The sequence below is a fragment of the Meleagris gallopavo genome, chromosome 3, assembly GCF_905368555.1.
Source record: "Meleagris gallopavo chromosome 3, MGAL_WU_HG_1.1, whole genome shotgun sequence".
NCBI classification, from domain to species: domain Eukaryota; kingdom Metazoa; phylum Chordata; class Aves; order Galliformes; family Phasianidae; genus Meleagris; species Meleagris gallopavo.
This window is the reverse complement of record NC_139406.1, coordinates 56,049,063-56,074,671: the sequence shown is the minus strand read 5'-3', so window position 1 is coordinate 56,074,671 and position 25,609 is coordinate 56,049,063. Positions and strand designations below refer to the sequence as shown.

General features: G+C 35.1%; 1 protein-coding gene across 12 annotated transcripts in view; it reads right to left on the bottom strand.

The window, feature by feature from the left end:
- RP1 (RP1 axonemal microtubule associated) overlaps positions 1-25,609 on the bottom strand; it is a 204,985-nt gene that overhangs the window by 154,720 nt on the left and 24,656 nt on the right. For all 12 annotated transcript variants that reach the window (XM_085221109.1, XM_085221110.1, XM_085221106.1 and 9 more), the window contains 4 exons: positions 23,677-24,327; positions 22,207-22,378; positions 5,807-5,970; positions 3,773-3,859 (listed from right to left, as the gene is read on the bottom strand). In XM_085221109.1, coding sequence (XP_085077235.1) covers positions 3,773-3,859; positions 5,807-5,970; positions 22,207-22,378; positions 23,677-24,327 — 1,074 coding nt within the window. The remainder of the gene's footprint in view (positions 1-3,772; positions 3,860-5,806; positions 5,971-22,206; positions 22,379-23,676; positions 24,328-25,609) is intronic.

The following is a 25,609-nucleotide window of genomic DNA, read 5'->3' as shown; positions in this document are numbered from 1 at the left end:
CTGATCTGTGTCCAAATAGACAGAATAGAACTTGACAGCTGTAGAATGTTGTTGAAACCTGGGCAGGTTAAGCTTTGTGCCATAATCACAAAAGCACACATCTGGGACACGTCTGCTCCATCGATACAACTGCACCCAATTTGACTTTTCACTCAATCAAATTCAGGAAGACAGGGCAGAGTAACTAAAGCATAGACAAGAAACAGGGTTTATCTGCTCAAGTGTAGTTTGACAAAATCCAGCCTTGTTGCTGCAGCTGATATATCCAGGTAGGCAGGCACTAGGTGGCATAGCTTAACTAATGGGGAAGTTCTCACTGGGAAGTTCAGCAATGCTTGCTAATCTATTCCTTTTGTTTAATTTACTGTTAGAACAAGAATTAAAGGAAGAGGTTACGATCCTTCAAAACTGCTTCTGACATAAGCAGTCTTTGAAAGTGCTGGCTACAGTACTAGTCTGCCCCATAAAACTTTCTTCCATATTCAACTTCCAATACACAGCAGTAAAAGGACCATATGCACATCGGCTAAAGAATCAAAGGAGATCCAGTTATGTACTTCAAAGCATACTGTAGTAAGAATTTCATTGATTGTTATGTAGTAGAATAGTATGTGATTATGCTAATTTATACTAGTAGCTAAATTAGAATTTCAGACTGCAGAGAGAAGAAAAACTTCTTGCTTCTACCTGTAACTTCATTCCTGCTCCATGCTTTGTAGAGCCCAATCTTCTTAATTAGAATATTGAATTAATTCTGTATTATCTGAAACACTTTATTTTTACTGCTTTAATACTAAAGTTAAAGAAATAAATTCATGCTATCTGAAAACCTTGGCACACTTCAGCCTGTCAATATCTGCTGAGGGATCTTGAAAGGGAACTTGAAGTTAATGAAGCAGTATCATGATCATTTGCAGTCCTGAAACCATCTCAGTACAGATACAGTTGAAGAGACCATGGGATACTGAGGGGGAAGTAACATGCCTAACTACCATAAAAATTCTGCTGTTATAGATTACTCAATTTTAGATCTTCTAGAAAAACATATATTTCCTAAAGAACAATAACGTGAGTGTCTGGCCATCCTTCTGTATTTTGTTTCACTCCTATGAAGTCTAGAAATGAGTAGTTGTACTCCTTTGGCTCTCTACCTAACAAAATGCTAGTTTACTTGTAGAATTCATTTATTTGAATGTATTTCTTTTTGACTGTGTGCCTGAAATTACTAAGACTAAATGACCTAACCCTGGATGACGCACTGCTGTCTTAAAACTGTAGCCGATTGGCAGAGGTTCAGTAAGAAGATAAAACAAAATTTGTAAGCCAAGAATTTATGGAACATGGTAAAGTACCATGTTGACTCTTTCCTTCTTTTAAAATTTTACTGTTGATTTCAATTTCCTAGCTGGGAAGGGAGAAGGGTGAAAAATACGTTTTTTATTCTTTTAATTTTTGTCAGCATTCCTTAACCTCTCATTTTAAAAGGATGTGTCATACAATGTTATGCATATACATATCATATTACATATACAGAACATATATATATATATCAATTATATATCATATTATACATATACACAGTATATATATGTGATATACATACACAATCTACGTATATTATACACAGACCATTCTTTGGCTTCTAACTGAGTTTCAGCCCCAAATGAAAACAACTGATTAAAACACCAAATAATCACAGAATTCAAAACAGTGAATATTTAACATTAACGGGCATCCTGTATTAGACAGATGTAAATTAGCTCTGAAGTGTGATTATAATGTTGAGTTTATCAGAAGCTTCTAAAGTTCTTTATCACTGCTTTTTCCTAACTAAAGGATGAGAAACTCTGGCACAAACAGAGAAAAGTTTCAGGCATGAATAGCCTATCATTGGCACACATAGTACATGACTAACATCAAGGATAAAATCCAGATATTTTCATTCCCATCCAATTATCTATGTACCGTGTGTAACAACTGAAACTAGCAACAGAACTTGCTGATTCACTTCTCTTTATAGAATCATAGAATCATTAAAGTTGGAAAGATCAGCTAGTCCAACCATCCACCTATTCCCAGTGTTGCCTACTAAGCCATGTTCCTTAGTATCACATCTCTATGTTTCTTTAAAACCTCCAGGGATATTGACTCAACCACCTTCCTGGGCAGACTGTTCCACTGCTTCAACACTCTTTGAGAGAAGAAATTTTTCATCATATCCAACCAGAAGCCATTCCTCCTTGTCACTTCACTGTTACCCAGGAGAAGAGGCTGATTGTCACCTCACCACAACCTCCTTTCCTGGAGCTGTAGAGAGTGATAAGGTGTCCCCTCCTCTTCTCCGTACTGAACAATCCCAGTTCCCTCAGTCACTCCCTATAAGACTTGTGCTCCAGTCCCCCCCTCACAGCTTCACTGCACTCCTCTGGACACATTCTGTGGCCTCAATGTCTTTGTTGTAAGGAGGGGCCCAAAACTGAACACAGTACTCAAAGTGTGGCCTCAACAGTGCTGAGTACAAGGGGATAATCACTTCCCTGAACCTGCCAGCAATACTGATACAAGCTAGGACGCCATTGGCCCTCTTGACCACCAGGGCACACTGCTGGCTCATGTTCAGCCAAGTGTCAACCAACAGCCACAGGACCATTTCTTCCACACAGTCTTTCAGCCACTCTGCCCCAAATAGATATCTGGGGCTGTTATGGCCAAAATGCAGGACACAGCACTTGGTCTTGTGGAACTTCAGCCCATTGGCCTTTTCTCAGCAATCTGGCCTGTCTAGATCCTTCAGCAGGGCCTTCAAACCCCCAGGCAGATCAATCCTTCTTCCCAGCTTGGTGCCATCTGCAAACTTACTGAGGGTGTGCCCAATGCCCTGATGATCCAAATCATCAATAAAGATACTAAATAGAACAGGCCTTAATACCAACCCCTGGGGAGCATCACTTATGACCAGTCGCCAGCTGGATTTAATTCCATTCACGGCCCCTCTTTGGGCCCGGCCATCCAACCAGTTATTTACCCAGCAAGGAGTGTACCTGTCCAAGCCACAGGCTGACAGCTTCTTTAGGAGAATACTGTGGGAGACAGTGTCAAAGATTTTGCTGAAGTCTAGGTAGTCTATATCAATAGCTTTTCCCTCATCCACCAGGCAGATCACTTAATCATAGGAGATCAGGTTGGTCAAGCAGGAACTGCCTTTCATGAACTCATCCTGGTTTCTAATTTTCTTGCTACATAACCTAGCAACTTTGCTTTACCTGCATTGAGATCTTTTTTAAGTGAGGAGGGAAAACAATCTGTCATTATCTTTGTCTCCTCAGAGTCACAGAATTACAAACACAATATAGCTCTGATGCTGTACATAAGAACATGGAGTCAGTTACAGATTTGAAGAGAACTTGGCAAGACTGAGTTCAGTGATTTTCTAGGTTTCAACAAACTCTGGGCACTCTGTAGCACACAAAGGCTATAGTAGACTGAGACTACAGTAGAGCAATTCTCTGTTTTCCTTACTGTTCATTCATGCACTTTTAAAGAAATATAATATACAGTTCTCACTAAACAGCAATCAAACAAAGATGATAGATTGCCTCTCATTCTTCATAAAAACAAACACTCCAAAATAAATAATCTCTTAAACAAAGCTACAGTATTTGATGAGGCTATCATACTTCTCCAGAAGAAATTTTCCAACTCATATTTTGACATTATTGTCATAGTGACTGCTTTTGGAAGGATAAAATTCCTTCTCGCTTCTCTTACTTACCTCTTCACAATGCCAGGCAGGGCAACTTCCTGCATTAGTATGTCCAATGCGTATTTTGTAGAGACGTCCTATGTTTCCTGTATGAACCTGTAAAAGGAATGCCACTGATGAAATACAGTACATTGCTTAGAAGACATACAACAAAAATTCATTTAGTAACTATCAGTAAAATTTTAGTTTAGATGAATTAACTGCTCTGATATTTAAACTAGTGATTCTAAAATATTTTGCTCCAGAGTATTACTGGATGCTTCCTCATTTAAAGAAAAACCCCATGACAAATCCTGTGGCCTGCTAGCCCCATCTAAATGATTCAAGATGCTGCTGCCACTATTTTGTTCCCCAGTGAATACTAGTCTCAGTGTGAGAGGAATATAGATTGTAGGCATCACTAAAAAATATAGCTTGACCCTAAAGGATGTCTCAGTTTAGCATCTGTACCACTGACCTGCTAAAAAATGAATTCTGTATCCCTGGCACCTCCCACTACCTCTGAGTTTCTCCCTGCCCCTCTCGGATGGCATGCTTTACAATTTTGGACCAATGGTGTTCATCTTTGACATTTCTTTTTACAAATGGTTTCAATTAAATCAACTTTAAAAACTGTACTTGAAAGATTAGCTCTTGGGCAGACTGGATGAGTACAGCCAGTACAGATAATAGGGTGCTGAGGGAATCACTTTATGTGAAGGTTATTCAAACAAATAGTCATGAAATTAAGTGTAGAGTTAGAAAGATTATCTTCAAGGTGCTGGAAATATAATGTGAGTGCCTCTCTTCATTGCTGCATTTATTTTTATATATATACATACATATATATATATTTTTTTTTATTTTTTTTTTTATGATGTAGTCCGATTTGCTGTCCTTTTGACACTTTCTACAGAATTTATTTCCATGTTTTCATTTATGATATAAAGATGGGTGTGGACCAAATTCTCTGTATTGAGAACAGACCATAGTTAACTTGGATTTAGCACAAAGAGCAAGCAGAGAGGCTTTACTCCTATGCATTTTAGAGTACACCCTCCTTAATTATATTAGCGCCATGGAAACTCACCTAAGAGGAGAATTTGAGTTTCCAAACCAGGGACTGTCTCCACATTTTGTATTTAAGAGTCATTCAGGATGAAATGAATGGCAGTAGTGGGAGCAGAAAGCAGAGCTTCTTCATTTCTTATGAAGACAGTATTTTTAACCCCGATTACTTATTTTATCTATTCCTTTCAATCTTGTTTCGGTTTTGTTTTTATATCACACATGGAGAATGGCACAAATATCAGAGGTGCTGGATTCTCCTTAGAAAGTCCATCAGCTGATGAGACCTAAGTACTTCATTTCCTACATCCCAGACAGCTGTGAGACCATTGCAGAAATAGATGAGTTCCTGATCAATACTGCCATTCAGTATCTTTTGTCAGAAAAGTGCTTGCTACCCTGGATGCTAAGGATGGAAATAGTTATTTGTTACATGGTTTTATAGCAGATACCTGCTAGACTCCACATTGACAGTCCCACATATACAATTAAACTCTGCAGTTCTTGATAAGAGACCCTATTTGGGCTTATTTAAGTCATCAGGAACAAGACTGATGGAGGAGGAATTTACATGTGTAACTGGGAGCTATTAATTGAAATCAGACAGCAACTATTTAACAAAGTTAAAAATTTATTCCATCCCCTAATTTTCCACTTCTCATTTCATTTTTAATATTGTTGCTCCACTTCAAGTATTAAAGCTACAGAAGTATCCTCTTTACAGAAGTGTCTTCTTTTCAATTTTTTTGGGCGCTATGTAAGGTAATCAGTAGTTCTTCTTAAGCAGACGAAATATGTTGAATCAAATCAGTTTTTCGATGGGTTAGGGGAAAAGGATACTACATTTATTTTTCCATTTATGTCCTGCTTCTTGCTTACAGATATATGTGTAGTACAAAAACGGACTGTCTTTTTATTGCATAGATTTTGAAATTTCATGTTTTTTAAAATCTAGCCGGACAAAAGAAAGTAACACAATGAGTATATACTACTTACTGTGAAGACATCTTCACTGCCTCTCTGAAATAATTTTCCCTTCTCTCCATCAAGAAAAATAGGTCCTGAACTGCCGTGATCCCCATACAATATGATATAAACCTTTGAGCTTGTTCCTGCAGATGGCATATCGCTGGTGAGGACTGACACCTTCCATTTCCTAGCTATCAAAAGATAAAAAGACTTGCTGAATTACTTAAGCTCGATTCCTAAGTAAAGTGAATTTCAGTAATCAGAATTCTAAATAATATCATGCCAAATATAAAAATATGTATTTCACAAAGATACAGCAAATATTGACTGTGCTAAGTTGTGCGCGTGAAAATCAAGAAATGTCAGCTTGCATTTACATCTTTTCTGTACGCATATGCTATATGACAAACTCAAATTGCATGACTGCATATCAGTTTTCAAACACAATATTTGAAATGTTGTACTAAATTGCATGAAATAGGTCTTCCTGTTTGTTTAGGATATGTCAGCTCTACTCAGTGCAGTGCTGTGTAACGGCACCCTTGCAGGCTCTCAACAAGTTACCTCTGGAATGACAAAACTCATTGCTTCAAGCATTAAGGATTCTTAAGATACCTCTTTTAAGAATGGACCTGTATGTCTGCAAAGCCATGCAGATGTAACAGTTCAGACAAAATTGCCCAATACATCCTTGCATTGCAGTGTTGGCATTATACTCTGAGATATCAGTACTCTTTCTGCAGGTTAATTTCATTTTAACAAGACCAAGTATATGGATTTAGGCTTTGGTTTAGTGGAAGCTGAGTATCAAGAGCATAGAGATAAGAGAAATGATATCCCTGAGGGGTGGCTGACAACATACTAACAGGGATATTAGGAAGGATTATTAAGAAGACATTCTCACCCCCAGTACAGCTGATTCCCATCTCAAAGGATGAACATTTAAGCACCTCTCAAGCTGATTAATATAAATGTTTCTTGAAAGAGAACATTCTTTAAAACACAACAGTAGCATTGAAGAGCTTTACTAATTATGGAAGGCCTGTGCTGCCTACACTACATTTTACTGATGTTACTTACTCTTCCATCCATCACAGCATTCTCATCATATTCATTCTAGCTAAAACACTGAGAAATAAGATAGAAAGGGCATGACATAATGATTTTTTTTTTCTTGACTGAGATGCCTAAAATAGATCTGTGTGTCTTAAACTCCAGGCAATAAGAATTCCTACAACTCTGTTGCAAGATTCAGCGAAACCAATTTTGTTTTGAGTATCACTGTTTTCAGTGTTAGCCATGCACGCTTTCTTAAATAATTTAACAGACATACACATCCTGATACATCCTGATACATACACAGGATAAAACTATAGCAGGCTATTACTTGAGGACCAATGAAAAGCCTGATTTGAGGAATTTGCATTTAGTTTTCTATGGCATTCAAGAAAAAATAAGGTAGGATTTGTACCTTTATTAGCTCATGTTTAGCCATATCTAAAAGAAAAGTTGTTTTAGAAATAGATTAGGCTGACCTAGTCTAGGTGTGTGTGTCAATAAATTTCTGTCTGGGAAGTAAATGAGTTGAGAATCTACGTCCTCCATACCACTTAGTGGCTATGTTTAAATTATTAATACTGCTTTTAATAAAAGGCAGAAGAAAATGCTCCGTAAAGACACATTATAAATTCTAACCTCTAATGAGGTTTGATGATAGAATCTAAGAGTCCTGCTTGTAGTCAAGCTTTTGCTATAAGCGTTTTGTTCTGTGTGGCCATTATACTAGTACATAAATAAAACTTTCTCTGGGAATTGCAGTAGAATTAGAAACCATTAGAATAGATACTGTTCCCCAGACTGAGTGAAGAGTCAGGAAGTCATTAGCAGAGTCTTTGGTTCATCTTTGAGGACAAAACTCCCACTCCTGTAGTAGCAGAGTGAAATACTGTAAATACAGAAATACTGTATAGTACTGTAACATTGGATGTTGATTCTCTGTCTGAATAGCCCATTATCTTGAAATGATAGTAGTATCCCTGAAGATCAGTGAGTTTGTAGACTGTAGTATCAGCTGGGATTTATGACACAAAAAACTACTTTCAACATCTTGAGCAACCAGTACATTTTCTAGTATCCCAAGGCACTAAGATAAAAAAAATTATATTCACTACATAAATTATGATCATTCGAAATATGTAATATGGTCTTTGCAAACAGAGGTGTTCCAGTACTACTGGATACAAGACACTGATTATTCAGCTTCATCATAGTAATACTGCTGTAGCAACATCTGTAGCAGGTCAGTCTTACCATACAGAGAAGTTTGTTAACTGTCAGCTCTCATAAGCACAAAACTACTTTCTTTCCTATAATTCTCTTTTTCCAAATAGCATTTCTCTACACATGTTCTACAACACTTCCTTTTAGCAGAAGACTAGCACTGACAACAGAATGGTTCTGAAGGTCAACTGTGTCCTTAAAATTTTACCCTGGGGACTAATTCTGATCTATGACCTATTTACTTAAAATTTGCTATTTTTCTCTTTCACTTAATCTGTCCTAGAGTAGTGTTCTGGTATTTAGTTACTTGTTTGAAAAATGCTTGTAGGTTTATGACCTAAAATGGTCTAAGTAGAAAGTAAAAATTTTAAAGATGGAGACAGAATATGAAAGAAATTGTATTATTTATGTGCAGGAATCTGAAATATGTTATTATTACCATAAATTTGGAGAGTACACCACTACCCAACTTTGAAGACGGGACCTTGTAGCACTTCTCTGAAAAATACTGAGTACACAGATATTGTATATACAGTTATAAGTAATTATTTTGTCATTATTAAATAATGAACTGCCAAACAGTTACTATTAGATTAAAATTCATTCTTACAAGAATTGCCACAGCTTGAACACATTAAACTAGAAGTACATAAGTGCTAACTGCTAGGCCTTAGGAAGAGAAACAATTCACAGAATCACATTTTCCAACAGCTCTTGTTAAAGACCCTTCTTAAAAGTTGCTGTAATCTCCTTTGTTCACAGCTGAATTTAGCTTACTGTTTCTATTAGCAAGGCAGTTGTTCACTTCACTGAGCTTCCTGTGAGGTATGACAGGCATGTTAATCTCACTTATAATTGACAACCTTGGATAAGCGTACACCATCAAAGTCCCTCTATGCAAGTGTATTTGTATAACAAGAATTGCACGGCTTTGCAGAAACCTGCTAAAGATACAACCTGGAAACTGGATGAAGCAAATGAAATCCTGTAACAACAAAGAAAATAATGGAGAAAAGCAGGTATTCATTATTCCACTACATGATGTCTAAGAGAAAAATTTGGAAAGTCAGTCTTACAGAATGAAGAAATGATGGTTGTTTGATTGGAGTCCAAATGGAAACAGATGACACAGAAAAACATATTACCAGGTCAAAAATAAATAAATAAATAAAAAATGATAATAATAAATAAAAATACAAAACCCACAAAAGAATACGCTAGTTGCTAGAAGGTAATTTACAAAACATGAGGATCTTTAGAAAATAGTACATTCACCAACTGCTAAAACTACTGCTTGAATGAATAAATACCACTAACAGGCTGAAGACAATAATCAACTAGAGGAAAACTGAATTATCTGAAATTCCAAAATAGACGTGAAAGGTAAAGTAAAATGATAAAAAAATCAACTGATTACCTCCATGTGATGTGAAGAAGGGTTTGATATCTTGGAACATATTCATGGAAAACATTCTCCTTTTGCCAGACTGGCAAATGAACGTACCATAATGGGCTAGCAAACATGGTTTCAAGTATTATGTAATGAAACTTGCTCATTCCCTACAGGCAGTTTTAATGCACATAAACAGAACATCTGATAAATGTAGAAAAAGTAATGAATATAGGATGTTGAGCAGTAAAACGAAGGAAAGATGTAATATTGATGAGGGCACAAGTCAAGAAATGCAATTATTACTAGCACAAAACATGGATTTGCATATTCACAGATAACAGTGAAACTCTGAAGAAGCAAGCACACCTGGACCATGGTTCTCAAAAGATAAGTGAGGTATGTAGCCTTCAGGAAAGCTACAAGAGTATACATGGATGATAAGAAATGAAACAGAATCTGTTTGGATCACATTTACTTTGGAACGGGATAGACAATGAAGTCAAAATCAAAAGTGTATTATTAAGACACTACTTAATTTATGAGAATAAATACTACTCATAAATAATAAATAAATAATACTCATAACTACTATCTACTATTTCTACTAAATTGTAGAAAACACTTATTTCTAAGTGACAGAATCAGTATATCAATACATTTTTTCCTCAAATAATCAGCTACTGGGGAATATATATTTTTTTAATTAGACTATTTAGAAAGAGATTTAAAAAATATCCCTAAGATAAGAAATCATAAGCTGGTTCATTTTAAGTTAAAAGGGAAAAAACACATCACTAGGTTTTGATTTTTAAATGGCAAATTAAAAATATAAAGGAACGAGTTAATTAAGTCAAATGTACTGAAAAGCAAAATGTAACAAAAGAAATTAAAACAAAATCACAAAAATATTATATAGCTGTACAAATAAAAAGAGAATAAGCAGAGAAAGTCTGCATACACTACACACTGAATGTGAGAACTCAGAACTCAAGTTCAACCATCCAGCCAATTCCTTGATCACTAAGTGATCCACGCATTAAATTCATGTCTCTTCAATTTAGATCAAGGATGCCACGAGACAAAATAATTAATCTTTGTATACAAGAAAAATTACAATAGTTCTAAAATATCTGAATATGATATAAGAAATTAGTATTTTAAAATGGAAAGGTGAATCAGTGCAAAAATGCAGAGTAACTAACTAACTAAATGGGAGATTATAAATTTGTAGTGAAATGGGGGTACTCATTTATATAGATACTAGGAAATTACTCAGGAGTCTGTACTGAGAATTATTTGGATTTCATATTTTCATCGATATACTCCATAGCATAGCTTCTGTAATATGGTTGAAGGATAAGAAAATCCAGAGTTATACCAAAAAAAAGGAACATACAACAGCATAAAATGTAAGGAAATGCATTTTAAAAATACAATTAAGGCATAATGTTATGAACAGTAAATTTATCGATTAGGAAAAAAAAAAAAAAGAGAAAGCAAATCACTAACATGTTGCATCAACTTGACTATAAGATGCACTAGGAGAAAGATTTTTAAATAGGGAAAACTTCTAATTGGTTTCCAAGAGTTCAGAGATACAATCTTCTAAATGCTGCAATAAATTCTGGCAATGCCATTCAAAATGATAATAATAAATAAATAAATTTGAAACTAGAATAGCTCCCAGGAAAGACAAACATTATAATTAGAGAAAATGGAGAGACTGTCTTATGTAGAAGGAAAAGACAAGAGATATCTGATATTTCTCTTTTTAATAATAAGACAAAAACTACATTCCTGCCAGAAGAATGACATAATCTATATAAAGCTTTTAAATGCCTGCTGAATTTTCTTCTATTCTTTTGTTAACACATTATTTGATATGCTTGTAACTTCCAAGTGTATTTCATCCTGACTCATTCAGAAAGACTCTCTATGGCTTTTGCAGTTAATTTACAGAATTTAGCTATATATAAGTAGTTCGTATTACTCCTCATGGTGTTTTTTCCTCTTTCAATCACTTACTTCTTGTCACCAGAATTTTGAAGGTCTCTCTTCAGTCTTCTCCAATCTTACCTAATAAAACCAATTTTATTTTTCTCTGCATATTTCAGCTACTTAATATTCTAGACCTTCCCTGAATCATTAATGAATATATAAGCCCTATGGAACATCTCTGTGAGCTTTTGTCCTGCTCTGAGCTGACCATTTTATTTCTTCTCTTCTGATTAATGTACGGAAATGAAGATATCTTCAGTGAATATAACAATAATTTTCCTACTTGCTGTGGTCTCTCTTGATTGTAACTAAGGCCATGCCCCACATCTCAGCCTCAATTTGCTCAGTAACACTGCAATAAGCATCTGATTAAAGGCTCTGGAACATCAGAATAAATTAAGGTGTTATGAATGCCACATAGGGTGCTGTAAATCCAGCATAAAAACTGCAAGTGATGAAGTCATGTATAAAACTGTCTATGGAACCTATGCCTCATATGGCATTTAGACAGATTTGAGTGATTTTAAGCTTTATTTTTCCATCCATAGGTTTTACTTCTGCACTGATATGTAAAAGGATGAAAAAATACCACTGAGACTCTCCATTTGGAAGCAGTTCTAAAACATGCCAAGGAATATACCCAGAAGTGTGGAGATGGGAGGAAGAAAATCAGAATCACGACCAGTGCCCTCAGATAAACACACAGCTGCTTGGCATGTAATTTGTTAGTCAGTATCACAACATTGCATCAGAGTCGTAACATCTGTTTATTACAAGTATATAATACTGCTTCAAAAGACAGAAATGTATCAGCTATTTATGAGGAAATATACCTGCCACAAGGCTCCTAAAAAGAACTGAAGAGCTATTTGTTTCCCTACCTGTGCTACAAACCTCTTTTTTGCTCCAGATCTTGATTCTGCTTCTCCTCCCTGTACCATGTTTGCCAAAGGGAGACAATCAAGGCCCATGAGCCAAAAGATATTTGTGTCAGGCTTTGGATAGGTCCCGAGTCTGGATAACTGAATGACCACAGTCCAGTATGCGGCAGCACAGACCTGCCAGTTAGTCTAGTCCCAGCCTCCAAGAGTACAGAATACCAAATTCACATTCTTTAACTGAAAAAATAACACCTTCCTTCTTCAGGTATGCCTCCGACTGTATTGACATTTATTAAATGTGCAGTATTAAGGATTAAAGTCTAAACAAATTAAAGCAAAAACAAATAAGAATGAAATACTCTTACAAATCACAATATATACATTTTTTCCAATTTTATATTTAAAATCACTTACTGAAAATTGTAAACCACATATAAATGCATACTACATACACAGGATATTAAGAAATACTATAAACAAGTATCTAAAATAATTTGATAACAAATTGACTCTGAAACATGTTAAATATTATTAAAAATATTAACAGTAATATTAAATATTCCAAAGATTCTCACAGTACTTCACATTTGTACAAAGAAGAAAAAAAGAAGAAGACATAATAGATAACATAATACATAGGTTAAAAAAAGAACACACAGTTAACACTTGTAAAGTATGTAGAACAGTTTTAGGAGTAAGTGATGCCGCCTCTGAAGGGAATATGGCAATGGCAATCAAGAAGACCATTGATGCACGGTTTCCCTTTCACAGTTCTTGTGCAATCCTGTGTAATGAATCAGTATGATCCTTTTCTAGTATTCTACTAGATAGGATAAAAGAGGCAAATTTCACTTGGAGTCTGGACCTTCCTATAAATAGACTGAAAGACTTCTTTATTCACCTAATTACTCCGAATTTGGCCTTAAAAACTGAAATAGCTGTTTGATAATGTTAAACTATATAGAACTAATATGACTACTGATTCCTGCTTTTCATTGCAATACAGTATTTGAAAAGTATTTCCTACTTTTCAAAGTAAACATTACAGTTGATTTAGTTCTGGACTAAGCATTTATACTGAATGATAATTATCAAACCATTTCTCAAATTTCACAAAATACAGACATCTTACTTAAAACTTAAGAAGATATTTAAAATGTTAACTCTTTGCTCTAACAAGCAATAGTTGCTTCTCTAAAGAGCTTGGTATACTACTAATACAAGCAACATTTAGGGGACAGCAGTTTTTTAACTAAGAAATTGTCATCTTAGAACAGTTTCTTTTTATTTTCTATAATGTTCCCCACAAAAAAAAAAATCTAAATAATTATCTGTATTTCAGCAATTATATACAATTGTGATTCATATTTATCTGTGTGTATTCTCACTGGGAGTTTCATTGGATGTGACATTTAGTGGTTCAATTCCTGAATATTTTTACGGAAGACGTCGTCACTGATCTGATGTTACAGAACTTCCAAGATCACTATTACTTGTCTTACATTTGCTGCATCCATTCTCAATTGCACAGATGAAAACTTCTTCCTCCTCTTCTTTACCTTCTGTAGGAAAGGCATTTTCATTTTTTATATTTTCAGAGGCATTATGCTCAATATTATTTAAAGAAGTGTCACACTTCAGAAGTTTTTCAGATTGACAAGTTTCTACTGAATCCTCTAATGTGGGATCCTCTAATTCTCCAACAACATAATTTCTGTTTATCTTTAATGCTTGGCACGTATTGGATGGCTCATTATTTGTGCCTACAGTATGATCACTGGGTATGTGCTTGGATACACTGTTTTGACAATTGCTAATTACCATAGGCTTTGCTTTCACATCCCCTGTGCTATCTGACGTCTCTAAATTTATCTCATTTTTCAGAGTTGAAGATGTCAGTATCCTAGCATTACTAATAAAATCTAGGGTGTTACTAGCATTAAACCTATTAAAAATACTATTGGCAATCTTATTGATTAAGTTGTTCTTCAGGTTCACACAATTATTTTCACTTGTTACTAAATTTTTGCCTGACCATTGCAAATGTTTGATATTTTTGGTCAACAAACATAGACCTAGCTGGTTCTCGATATCAGACGCTTTTTGGTAAGCATATCCTCTTTGTTCCTCATTAATTGGTGTTACCATCACCATCAGTATTGGACAATGTTGGCCACATATAGCATGGAGCTTATCCAGAGAATCTTCTTCCTGAAGAGCACTTCTGTTAGCATTACTATCATCAGTTGGCTGAGATTGTATGGGTTCATCATTCGAAGGCTGCTCCAATGGATGCACCTTATTATCAGGCAATCTAAATTCTACAGATGCAAAAGCTGAAAAATTGGTATCAACCTCTGTGGCTGAAGGTTTGATCTTTTCTTTGTTTCCTATAGAAAGAGAGGCGGTTTTACCACTGAGGGTAGGTTTGCTTTTTGTACATAAGTCATCCTCTAAAGGGTCTGAATCACTGCTGTGAGGTATATTGAAGTAGTTGCAAAAATTTTTAGAGGGTCTTACCATGTCTTCAAGCTCTGAAGAAGAGATTTCATTGAGGACTGGGTACTGATTCAGATTGCCAAAATGTGAGTATGGAGCATCATCACCATTAGTATCAAGGACTGTGTCTGTTGATGTTGTATCCAAATTGCCATACATTCCAGTCTGCTCAGGTGGTGATCTTCTTATCAAATGATTTTCTTTGAGAAGCCATTTGCCTTTATCAATCAATACTCCTTCATCTTCTTTAGAATGTGCACTAGAGTGATGTTTCTTTGGAAATTCTCCTGAATAGTTATCAGCAAAATTTTTCTCTTCTCCATTAAGTGTAGGTTGCTCTGTTGGTGAAGAAATATTTTCTCCTTTCCATACAGTGTCATCTTTGTTAATGATTTCTGGAAATTCTTGTGATTGCAGTGAAGAATGTGAAAAGTTATCTGCAGAAAGAGGCCTAGGTTCTTGGAAAAAAATAGTGTTTTTTGTCACCACTGCAGAGTAGAATTCTTGAGTATCTTTCTGTAGTACTTTGGACATATAAGGATATCCTTTCTGAAAGTCAGGCTTAAATGCAGCTTCTGTCTTACCATAAAGTCGTTCAATAGTTCTTTGTACATACCCAGTATTATAATGTTTTTCAAGTACTGCTTCCTCCCCACTTTCATTGGTCAAATCACTGGATGCTTTAAAGTTATAATCGCTCTCTTCAGTATCTGGTCTGTAATCTGACCAATCTGAAGTAGCAGGGCTTTTTAAACATCTTTTTAATTGAGAAGGTTCTGAACATGTTCTATTCTCCTGTTCTTCTACATGCAATTTCTGTTCTCCTTCACTCATATCATATTCTGTAATTTGCTTAGATTCATAACAAAAAGATAATGGAGAGTTTGTAGATAACCTCTCAGAGGATTCTTCACAAGTTTCTGTGTCTTCCTTCCCTTCCTGTACAGAATCATCCTTGTAACTATATTCTACATGTGTGTCAGCACCTTGTTTAAGTTGGTTATTTGCTTTTTTGTCATTCAAATTTGGATCAACTATCTCATCTTTCCTATTATCAGTAGTAATATGTGTAATATCTTCATCACATTCTATCTCAGAGGTATCCTTATCTAAAACAAAATTTTTATCATTAGAAGTTACACTGTGAACTGTTGAATTAGGTTCTATTGAAGTATCTGACTCCTCGTTAATGAATGATGCATCAGTATTATCTTGAGGTTTTTTATGCAGGCTATAAGCCATTTCTTCATTTGCTTCAGGTAGCTCTATAGCTGATGGAAGGCTATGTTTAGTTGAATTAGTATTGGTATACTGATCATCTAGCTCTGTTCTGGGAGCACTCAATTCTGAAACCTCTGTTGCTCTACAAACCTCTTCCTGTATATCAGGACAGCTTTCTAAATCACCAGACAATTTTAATGCTTCTTCAGTATACAAACTGTCCTTTGCAATACAAGGTTTATCTGATTTTTCATCTTCATACAAATGTATAACATTATGAATTTCAGATATAGGCATATTTTCATGGCAACATGTGACATCCTGCTTTCTGTGTTCCTTCCCAGTGTGTAATAAGTTATTTTCTGTTGATTGTTGAAAATGGGAGAAAGCAGCCTTCAGTTCATCAACTTTTTCTAATACTGTTGCTTGTTTCAGGAATTGTAGTTGCGTTAAGATTTCAGAACAGCTACAAGTAGCTTTTTGAATATCATCTTTGATTGTGCCAATCAAATTCTCTCTCAGACTCAGTATTAGTAGCCATGCTAGGAGGAGGTTGGAGGAAGAACCAAAAACTGGCAGAGAAAGATCTGGAAGATTGCATGTTTTTTCTATACATCCACTATGTTCTTTCTGGAGACCAAGCAAAGTTGACTGCAACTCATGAAGCAAAATACTAGACACGCAATTATTCTGAACATCAGTTCCCATTTTCTCATTGCCAGTTGTACAATCAACTTGAACAGCAACTTCCGATCTTTTTCTCTGACACTGACTGATGTTTTGAATATCACCCTCTGACACCTTTTTATTGACATGTGTTTCATGAAACAAGTGTAGCTTACTAGCATGATGAAATTCCGACTGTAGTAAATACTTGGCTTCTTCTACTACTGTTGTGTTATCATGAATCAAAGAGTCAGTTTGCTTTCCACTTGACTGTTTGGCTGACTTTTCTAGAGTTCCCAATTCAAAAAGAGGCTTTAGTTGTTTTTTAGTTAGATTATGTTCAAAAAGGTGTTTCTTTCCAATCATATGTACTTTATTGGTAATATATCTATCTTCTTGATCTATAAAAGCATCAATCTTTTCTTTAGAAAAATGACAGTTGTCACCATTATTTGCATTCCCATCTTTTTTGTTTATAGGGGGCAAGACAGCATTTGGTGACAGGTTTTTCAGCCAACTTTGGACATAGTTTTCAAGTGAATGCTCAACAACATCCTCTTTAAAATACTCCTGTTTCAGAGCCTCTAGTGTGATAGCGCTGTCTGACATGCTTAATTTATTTTTATTTTTACTTAGATTTTTCTTCTTCTTTTGTTTTTTCTCTTTCTTTGATGCTAAATTTTCTAAAACATTCTCCCTTTCTTTTTCTACATTATGATCCTTAGGCACTTCTGACAATAGATTTGATATTGTTGCTGAGTTAGATGCCTGTTCAAAGAAATTAGTCATGAGATGTTTGCCTTCTTTTGCAGGACTCAATTCATCCTGGCTGTTTTCAGTTTCAGTTCTTGAATCAACTGACATTACGCCATCTTCACTTTTTGCAGATAAAATGGAACTACTTTTTTTGCCTGACTTCAATTTTACCTCAGTCAACTGTCTATTAGCTCTTGGTTTCTTGTTAGATGATGATATTCCATTTTGTTCCACTGAATCAGGGTGATATATCTCATCTTCAGGAAATCTGCTTTTGTCTGACTTAGCAGACCCATCATTGTTTTTTACAAGTAATCCATTTCTATTTTTCTGAAGCATGTCAGAACAGTTATCTGTAGTTTGGGTTGCAGAAACTTGTGTTGTTTTGCTTGTGATAAGCGTTCCCTCACTTCTAATTATCCCTGAAAATTCTGTATCTTTTTGATTTTCGTATATCTCTTGCTCTAGAAAATTGGACCAGGATTTTTTCTTCTTGTTGGTGAGAGAAGATGCAGATTGGCTTTCGCCAGTCAGATGTGATGCCATCACAGATTCAGAGCAGATATTGATTTGATTCTCAGTTTCATTAACAGTAGAAAAGAATCCAGTTGTTGGATTTATTTTCTCAGTAGGTGCTTTACTACATGCAGGTGCCACCTTCTCCATCTGATTATGTCCATGACAGGCTGAATGCGATGAATCTTGAGAAAAAGTTAATAAGTCAGAAGTTTTGCATTTTATTTTTTCATTTTGTGACTGAGAAAATTCTGAATATCTAATGTAAGAGCTGAGAAATCTTCTTATTTGTTTTATATTACATAACTCATGAATATGGTCTGCTGAAACTGGCCTGGCTGCCTTGCATATTTTTGGTGATGGCATAAAACCACTAATTTTGGCTTTGCAAGTTGATACTAAACTATTACATGTACCTTGTTCCATAACTGATTTCTCTAATACATTCTGTAACAATTCAGGCTCATCAGGTACATCTAATGTCTCCCTATCTGTGGTCCCAATTAAATCATGACTTTTGTGCCTTACTTTAAAAAGCATTTCTTCTTTTTTATTCTCTGAAGAAAGTTTTAATAAGTCATTGTCACTCATCTCACTAATCTTTGGATTACTGACACTTGATTTTTTTGTGCTTGATTGTGCTACCATACAATACTCAGATTTATTTTCTCCATTCTCTATTTCTTCACTGTAGGAAAACTGTCCCATTGTCTTCTCCTGAACCTCTTTCTCAGAAACTACGGTGACACTTTCAACTACTGCTTTCTTTTTTCTAACACGTCTTGGCCCAGGGGTGGGAGGCCTATAAAAATGAGGTCTGATATTTTCCTCAGGAACATCGCTTACATCTAGATCTGCAGAACTGTTCCTCTGACAGATATTATAAACATCCATTTTTAAATCAGACTTTGATTCTTTATCTGAGACTTCTGTATGCAGTTGCTTTAATGACTCTTGTTCTTTACCATAGCTGTCCAAAAATGGAGCATCCTTTTGTTTTATACATTCTGATGCATTTACACTGGATAAGCAGTCTTCTGCATCCATCACAGAATTGCAAATGGTGGCATTTTTTTCACCAGAAAAGCCAGCACGACTTACAGTCGTTGTCCATTTAATAGTTTCTTCCTCCTTAATTTTGAATCGAACTTTCATTTCCACTGTCATACTGCCATCTTGATTAAGGTGAACAGACTTCTCAATGTCATCTTCAAACTGTGTCACAGGTAAGTCTTCCCCATTAACTATCTGATTTCCTCCTATGCCTTTATGATTGTCAGGAAGATAGGAAGAATCTGAGTTGTTATCATTTAAATTGTTATCATTGCTGGACCCTTTACCAGAAGAAACGGAGAATATTTGAGATCTTGAGCTAGAGATCACTTCAGCTCTCGCTACCAACAATTACATTTAAAGAACCCAAGTTCATTCAGTAGATGGAGAGTAGAGCAGACAGATAAAATGGATAAGGATCCAGATGGTCAGACAGCAGACAGGCAGCAAAGGAAAAAAAAAAAAAAAAGAGAGAAGAAATGAGAAAAATTAGTACAAAAGAATTTATTTCCTAGAGTATTAGAAAGTAAAGAGAAAAAGCATTAAAAATTTTGCTCTTAACTTCCAGAAATTCTTAGAGAACAAAATGCAACAAATTTTTAACAAAATACTGAAGTTTTAACTACTTTTACTTCCATGTTTTTTAAAGACACTGAAATGCCAGAGCTATATTTCTACTTCAAGCTCCAAAGCCTGAAAACGTAATACATGTTCTCATTGTCTACTCATCTGGGAGTGTGAAACTTTTCAAGAGTTTCACAGGCCTGCATTTGTTGGAGCTTTAAGCTAACTTTATATTTTTTTAATTATATTTCCATTATATTTTTTCATTAACAATCACTTGCATATAATCTCCTATTAGTCATCACAGTGAGTGCTAAAATGTGTCAGTCAACAGGTAAATACATCTCCCCGGGTCTTAATCCAATAATCTGCAAGATATGAGTCATTACTATGAGCAGTGTTATTGACATACGCGACTAAAGGTTTCAGATTCAGTCCCCTAGACTGACCTTCTATGGAGAAGTAATCTTCTCCATTTTTGAAGCATTTGAACAGCTTATAAAATCTGAGTTTAAATCAGGATATTCCACATTTTGTGCTACAGTATACTAGATGATGGTTTAAAACCCAGTGAAGCGAATGAGCATAGTGCTAGACTTCAATAAGTTATGAGCATAGGCCAACATGAGCTTGCATGCACATTAAATACTCCTAAAATATAATTTGATTAATCTGTAATAACTTGGTTTTTAAAAAAAGCACATCTCATCTCACTTCTTGTTGTAACCATGACAAGGTGAGAGATAAAGAACTTGGGATAAAAAAAAAACATTGCTGTCTTTCAAGCAGTTATTCCTGTGTGAGTGAAATGGTGCATGAATATCCACACAAAGACATCTACAACTGTTACTAATACCTAAAGTTGCAGAAGCCTTCATTTAATAGAACTGCTTTTCTTGTAGGAAGGTATTTTAACACAAGTAATATTAACTTAACTATATTTCTTTAATTTTTTGCTTGTGTGAATAACAAGCAGTTTTATATAAAGACTTTAATGATCGAAATATTACTGATACAGACAAGTGTCTGTATCAATATCATTCCCATGAATCAGAAATAAAAATTTTTACTAATTCCTCTAACAAGGACCAAACCCAGTGTTTTCCGAAGTAAAATCTCGACCTCTATTTTGAGAAAATGGAACCGGAACAAAAAGTGACCGAAATTTAATAATTCAGCCATTATCATTACTGTGCTAATCACCACGTGGGATATGAGGTTTTTGTTGTTGTTTTGTCTTAGTTAAAGAATCTATTTTTTCTCTCTTATTGCTGTTAACTAAGGATTAGACGAAGATTCTCTAGATTATCAGATTCTAAACTATTCACTTTTTTTTTAATTATTATTATTATTATTTATTTATTTTTAACACCACTGCAAGCCTGGATTTCTGACTCAAAGCAGAATTTCAACAGGAATTTTGAACTCCAGAATTTTCATTCAGAAAATGTTCCAGTTCATTTTCCCTTGACTTGTTACTGATGCCTTGCATACAGCTCTCAAGCTATGAAAGCCAAAGGACACGAAGGCTGTGAAGACTGAGAAAAACTGAAATGAATAGTTTGGTAGACACATTACAAACTGTGAGGGATATGTAGTAAATCTCTTCAAGTAAATGGAAGCTTAGTGTCTTATATAGCAGGGTGCTCCATTACACAGTGAAGATTGCTATGGAAAATCTCAGTATAGAAAAACTTACAGCGTACCCTGAGCTCTACAGTACAGCATACAACTATATCATGAGCGCAAAGTACCTCTGGATTAAACAACTTCCTCTGAGACAGCACTTCTGCCCTAAAGCATACTCTAAGGCTAAGGATTCGTGAATGTCCTGAAGTCCTACTGCTGCATCATTTTGTTCCCCATAGCCTGAGGCTTTTCAGCTGGCCTGGCTTCTCTCCTCATATTCTTGATCTAGCCATCTCACGTTCACTGAAATTTCTCAGTGGCATAATTTCTTGAGTAGTCAAAAGAAAAGCATATATCATGGGTATGAGGATATAGGAGTGACAATCTCTGTAGGCTTCACAAAAAGAGTTTGAGTTTGTAAGTGGATGAGTGCTATAATGAATTTCATGTCTATGCTGACCATGTGACATAGGAAAATGTGAAAGTCACGATAAGAAGTCAAATTCCCATTTGCTAAATCTTGAAAATGGCACAAAAGTTTTTCCTCAATCAATTTAGCTAGTTAAGGATTCTGAACTTTGGGGTCTATTTTACCTCTGCTATTATTAAATGTAATACCAAAAAAAAAAAAAAAAAAAGAAAGAAAATTAAGTGCATTAACATAACAGTAACAATCAAGTTCACTGAAATATAATATACATCTTGGTTTGAATCCTTGTTCTAAATCAGCCAGTTTGAGAAAAAGTAGGCATACTGAGTTCTTAGCAGAAACTTATATTTTAAAAGGAAAATTAACATTAAAAAAACTTAATTTTATCTTTCTAATTCCTACAGATGAGTTGGAACAAAAATAAACAGTTTAAGTTGGTCTTTTTGAATATCCTTGATCCCAGTAAGATTGTCATGGTTTATATCTTATGCTGCTAGAGATGAACCAATTAGTAAAATATAAATTAATTCAAAGAACTTACTGTTTTCACTTTCTGACTTCAAATTTGCTTTGGGGTACACGCGATTTGCAATTCCAAGTAATCTGGCAGGCCGTGAATATCCAAGAGATTCATAATTACTTGGCTTAAAAGGCTCTCTCCCTGCTGCAACTACAGCTCCAGAGCACAATATCAGAGCCTGAAGATTAGGAACCTACAAAAAAAAAAAAAAAAAAAAAAAAAAAAAAACACATAACATTAATTTCTCCGCCTTAGCAACCACAAAAAATAATGTAAGAGATTTATCTTTTTCATGCTTTAATATCTTCACTTCTTAGTCTCTACATTATTTTACAGCTGGCTATTAAATATGTATCACAAAGCACAATTAATTTTTCAATTCTATAAGGAAATTCCTATCTCTGTGAGGGTATGTCTTGTTATATAAGTATACTAGAAAAAGTGTTTAAGACGACTTGGATACAGATAAAAAATGCCTTGTAATATACAGCCATGGAAAAAGAATGTGCATTTGTAGCTAGGTATACATATGAACACAGAGGAAGAAATGAAAAATTCAGACTACATCACAAACTGCACAGACTACATACTTCACATGTACTACCACAGAGGAACAGGACAGAATCCTGGAACAATTTCTGTTGGAAAAGACATCTGGAGATCACCTACTGTAACTCGCAGCTCAAACAAGGTGTAACTTCAGATCAAGTTGTTCCGGGCCCCGTCTAAAATCTTTGAATTTATATTCCAAGATATACTGCAAAATGAGGCTTGCAAACTACACTTCACAGACATATGGAGAGTTTCCCACCCTGATGTAGAATTTAACCAAAGATTTGCCCTCAACAGACATTCTGCATGGAATTTCCAGATTCAAGTCTTCAGGTATAACCACAAGACCTCTCTGTTGTTAAATACTGATATGAAGTCATATAGAACAATGTGTGAAATGAAAACCAGAATTATTATTGCTGCAACATCTTGGTTTAAGGTACAAAACTTGATCTGTTGTTCAGAAACTGTAAGACAAAATGAGATCTCCTAATTTCAAGTAATTACTAGCAAACCACTCCCCATTTGTATAATGATAAAATATCTATGCCTATTAGGTACTACCTATAGTATTTATAAAACATTTAAAAACAGAAAAATGGCATAAATACTAAGGGAAGTATCTGTGTAATGAGGCAAAAATATATATATATATATATATATACTGAGATCATAATTGGAAGAGGCTTAAGTAAGAAAAAGAAAAGTTACTTCTCTTGATGACTTGAAATAAAATGTTCCCGCTTGCTTCTCTCTGATTACAAGATTTGTATGTAATTATTTCCTCCAAGCTAGTAGACTTACTGAGGGAAGACAGCTGAAATTCAGCACATTAGACTATACCATGTCAGGGTCCCAAGTGATATAATCATCTGTTTTTTAAAAAAATATTCTAGAAGCAAACATAAAGCAATCATCAATGCGCATTTTCATTCTCACCTTTCTGCCATCAGTGGTATAAAGTTTTGCAACTGGATACTGCATTAATTCACTCATGTAATCCAACAAGGCCTCAAAGGTTTGTGTATTTTTCTTTCCCAGAACTATCGTGCGTCTGAGCCTTACATCCCCGTTTTTGAAAACAAGCATCTTTTTGGGAGTTGTTATTTTGCTTTCTCGATGGCCAAATCCATCTTCATTCTCCTTTGCTAATTGCACAGCTCGACGACGAGCACTGACAGGCCTACTGATCTGCCAGGGCAGTGGCTTTCTGCTAGCCCGTTCTAGGTTGATAGGCTTCATTTTCCTCTGATGGGAGCAAATATAAGATTTTCCATCTTCAAGATCGTCCAGACTGGTGATGCTGTGTCTTCCTTTTGGTGTACTGATATTCCTTACTCCAAAAGGTAATGGGACCCGTTTAGATAAGCTATCCAGCAAGGCATCAAACGTTTTGTAAGACCGGTTGTTAATGACCATTTTGATTCCATTAAACTGAGGATCTCCGCTTTTATAAAAACAGATCCTTTTGGCCACTACAGGTTCAGTAACATTGAAATGGCGTGTAGATAAACTCTGTTCACTCTCAGAGGAGTTTGGCTGATTCATGGAGTAACTGCTTGAAAGAGATTCACTCATTTTGGCAGCACTCTGGAAAAAAAAAAAAAAAAAAAGACAAAAAAAAAAGAGAGAGATGAATGTTTCTTACGATTAGAAATACTACAGTCTTAATTTTGGGGGGGGTGGGGGGTGGGGATGAATTTATAAGAAATGAACAGCAGCTAGTAGTGCTGCTGTTAAATCATTGGATTTAAATGGATCCAAGCTGTTATCTCTAAATTCCACAAAGACTCCAGTACTGTTGGATTAAGTTAGCATAGCTCTACTTGTAAGTATTTCCAAGCACTCTCCAATGTAATTTCAAATCTCTTATCATTTTGGTACAAGAGACCTTTCCTTAGAAGAAGGCACTTTGTCAATCTGGAATGATAAGTAGATGTTTTCTTTCTTGAGAAAGAAGCTAATGACAACATTTCAGATTTAATACTTTAGTAAAATCTTTATGAGAAGAGTGCAATTTGTGCCTTGGCTCAGTCCATATTTAGTACAAAATAAAAAACTAAAACAATACAATTTATTCTGATCTCATATGTTAGTTTTACACCAAGGCAAGTCCATTGGATTCAGAGAAATGACTCCTGGTTTACTACAGTATAAATTATATGAGAATTAGGCCCAAAGCTTGTTTTAAAGTTATGGTACATCATAAATCAACATATCACTTGCTTTTCTATAGTGTCTTATATTTCATGATAAATAACTTTAATATTTTAAACTAACTGAAAAACTACAAATAAATATGATTATTTTTTTTTTTATAAGAGAAGTCTTTAAAGTCCTTATGAATGCAACAACTTCAGGTATTCTTCAGCAGAAGTAGCAGTTTTCTGTAAGTGATGAACTTAAATACTGGTCTTTTAAATAGATGTCAGATTGTTTCTGACAAATATATAGATAGTTTTCATGCTTGAGAGTGGACCACTCTCACTACAGTCTTTCCATGTCAATCTGATCTACATACAGATACTTTAATGGGAATCCCTTAATTGAATAAAATTGCTTTGTCTGAATAATTAGTTTACCTTGTCTAGAATGTAGGATAGATATGACTAGTCATCTAATCAGCCTTGAAGAAGGAATTTTAGCACAGTCCTACTAAAAAGCTGTGTAGCAGCCTTGGGGAATATTAATCATCAAAATAATAGAAAAATGCTTTGACAGTGTCACCTTGATGCAGCTGCCATATTGACTAATGGAACAATCTCTTCTGGCTACTGTGTTTTTCTTAATAAAACTATGGCAAACAGTCTCCTGATATATTTTACTATTTACTACGTTTCACTTTCAAAACTGATAAGAAAATGTTGCCAAT